The following is a 2,778-nucleotide window of genomic DNA, read 5'->3' as shown; positions in this document are numbered from 1 at the left end:
TTAAAAATTCACAAAGAAACACAAATCAATCTATAATCATTAAAAAAAACATAAATAAAATTGTAACATTTTAACCTAGTTCAACGTCACAAATACTCTAAATTGGTTATTTAAAAATTAAAATATAAGAATATATGGTGAAAATAAAAAAATAAAAAGAAAACAATAAAAATGATTATTTTAAATTGGTTACTCGTCTATTTAATGGCAGAGGAGGAGTCAAAATTTGGAAGCACAGAAAAATGGGTTTGAAATCAGTATTGTTTGTCTGCGTGATGGTTGCTGCCATGGGAGCTCCATTAATGGTGGTGGAAGCTCAGCTTGGGTCCATTGGCAGTCTTCTTAGCCTTACCAGAATCCAAGGAACTGTCTTTTGCACTGCCAATGGCAACATCGGCACCAATGGCACCGCCACTCCTGCCTTCCCGAGTAAGTTATTTTCAAACTAGTTGAGCCATGTTCAAATTGGCAAACTGTTTATATACGTATATATTTTGCATGCAGATGCAGCCGTGCAACTGCAATGCGGAAACGGAAACGTTGTGTCGACTGCAACAACAAACAGCGCGGGAGTGTTTTCGATTCTGTTAGATCCACTACAGCTCCTTCTCTCTTCACTCACCTCCAACTGTAGCGTCGTAGTGAACACGCCACTGTCGAGCTGCAACGCAACGTTACCCTCTGTCGGGAATTTGGTTTCGGCGTTGAATTTGGTCGGAATGACATTTCAGGGACTCCTCCGTATAACCAACATCATCCCCACGGGATTCATGTTCCAGCCATCTACATAAAACTGCTTATGACTTGTGATTGTTGTGTTTTCTGTTGTCCAAAATAAACGTTGTCTGTGTCCGTGTCTGTGTTCGTGTTCGTGTTCTTGTCGTGTTCTTGTAGCTGTTTCAAAGTGGGATTATTTGAGGATTTTAAGTAATTATATTTACTAATCCTTAGGCCCACATTTATGTGCTCTAATATAAAGTTTGTGTGATATTATGTTCTCTTAAACTATATAAATACTTTCATATATAATAATTTAGCCCTTATATTAAGATTAAAATTATTATAAACTAAGGTTTGATTAAATTATTATTTTTACCAAAGTTTAAGGATCAAACTATTAAAAACAATTATAACTTATCAGCTCGCACGGTTGTGGGTCGGGTGCTAACGTTGTCTCTCTCATGAAGACAACCTTTATAAGGATGTGGAAATCTCTCCCTAACCGACGCGTTCTAACACGCTAAAGCGAACAATATCTATCAGTGATGGGTTTGGGTGGTTACAAACGGTACCAGAGTCATATACCAATTGGTGTGTCTGAAGTACGTTGAGTCTTCAAGTGAGTGGATTGTGAGATCTCACGTCGGTCGGAGTGGAGACGAGAACGAAGCATTCCAAGGGTGAAATAAAAAATTTTAATTTCGTATCTCGAATATACAAAACTAACACTTTGTCAACTTTATTCCTTTATTGTTATTATAAAAAATCATTTATTCTTTTTATAAAACTTATTTTAAAATAAGTTTTAAATATTAGTTCATAAGCTTTGTTTTTTTTAATTATTTAAAAAAAATGTTAATCTCTAAATTTAATTGAATTTTTAATTTTTTAAAAATTCAACTCAATTAAATTAAAAAAAAAAACTTACAAATTATATGAATACAATAATAAAAAAAATACATGAAAAATTCAAATTTAAATAATTACGAAAATTTGAACAACATATAATATTTAAACATTTGAAAAGGAATGGTGTTGACCACACCAGATAAAAACCCTTTTTATTTTATTTTATTTTTATTTTTTTTATCTGTCCAGGTCAGTAATGGTATTAAAGCAAAATTAAACTCATAAGCTTCAAATTCTCCCTGCTTTTCAATATTTCAAACAAAGGAAGAGAAAATCGGGTTGAGAGTGAAACCAGAATGATTGAAGAACGGCAAGGCGGAGCTCCCCACGGTGTTTTACTGGCGGTGGTCGTCGCCATCGTCATCGTTGGTCCCTTCCTCCTCGGCGACGGGGAGGCTCTTACCGAAGCCATTTCCGACCTCCTCAGCCCGTTCGGCCTCCTCCTCCTTCCCATCCTCCTCCTTCTCGCCATCCAGTTCCTCTCCTCCGATCGCGGCTCCTTCGTCTCCGCCATCTTCTCCTCCGGCGAGCCTGACTCCATCCACCGAGTCACTGGTTCCCCCGTCGGCGTCGCTCTCTTCCTCGTCCTCATTCTCTTCCTCCTCTACAATCGGATTTCGATCTTCGGCGGCGATGATGATTCCGGCGACTGAACTCAGTACTTAGATCTGTATTTTCTAGGGTTTTATTATCATTTAAATTTCGTTTTGCCTGAGATGTTTCTGTGTACTGTGTAAAGCTTGATGAACACTCTGTAATTTACATGAATGCCCCTGAGAGGCAGGGCTCTGTGACTGGTGGGATGAAATATTGAAATGTCGAAATTGCCCTTCATGGCTTCTTGCTTTTGTTGCTTTTATTGGTTCAGTGTCGTTGTCATTGAGGGCATTTTAGTCATTTTGTATCCCCTGAAAAAGTTTCTCCATCAATTTTTTTGTTTGACTGTGGTGGGTGGTAGGTAAGCTAAGCCGCCGTCGGCAGCGGCGCTGTGGTGGCCGTAAATTCTTGAACATTTTCCTCCGTATTCATAGAGTTTTTAATCAGATTTCTGCCTGCAATTTTTTAAAGAAAATAGATCGGAATCTTATATCAGCTTGTATAGTGAGATGAGATCTGGATGTTTCCTAAAAACTTTGCTGTTAGCCGGCG

At 37.9% G+C, this 2,778-nt stretch overlaps 2 protein-coding genes across 2 annotated transcripts; both read left to right on the top strand.

Annotated features, from left to right (window-relative positions):
* The first annotated feature begins 234 nt into the window (after positions 1-234).
* Positions 235-1,005, top strand: LOC111785990 (phylloplanin-like). Its single transcript, XM_023666346.1, has 2 exons — positions 235-429; positions 505-1,005. Exons 1-2 carry the CDS (start codon positions 243-245, stop codon positions 789-791), a joined length of 474 nt encoding a protein of 157 aa, XP_023522114.1. The 5' UTR covers positions 235-242; the 3' UTR covers positions 792-1,005.
* An 865-nt stretch (positions 1,006-1,870) lies between these two features.
* On the top strand, positions 1,871-2,484 carry LOC111785989. Its single transcript, XM_023666345.1, has one exon. It carries the CDS (start codon positions 1,926-1,928, stop codon positions 2,280-2,282), a length of 357 nt encoding a protein of 118 aa, XP_023522113.1. The 5' UTR covers positions 1,871-1,925; the 3' UTR covers positions 2,283-2,484.
* The last annotated feature ends 294 nt before the right edge of the window (positions 2,485-2,778 follow it).

This window comes from Cucurbita pepo, unplaced genomic scaffold, assembly GCF_002806865.2.
Source record: "Cucurbita pepo subsp. pepo cultivar mu-cu-16 unplaced genomic scaffold, ASM280686v2 Cp4.1_scaffold000892, whole genome shotgun sequence".
Lineage (NCBI taxonomy): Eukaryota > Viridiplantae > Streptophyta > Magnoliopsida > Cucurbitales > Cucurbitaceae > Cucurbita > Cucurbita pepo.
The sequence above is the reverse complement of the archived record's forward strand: the minus strand, read 5'-3'. Positions and strand labels throughout refer to the sequence as shown.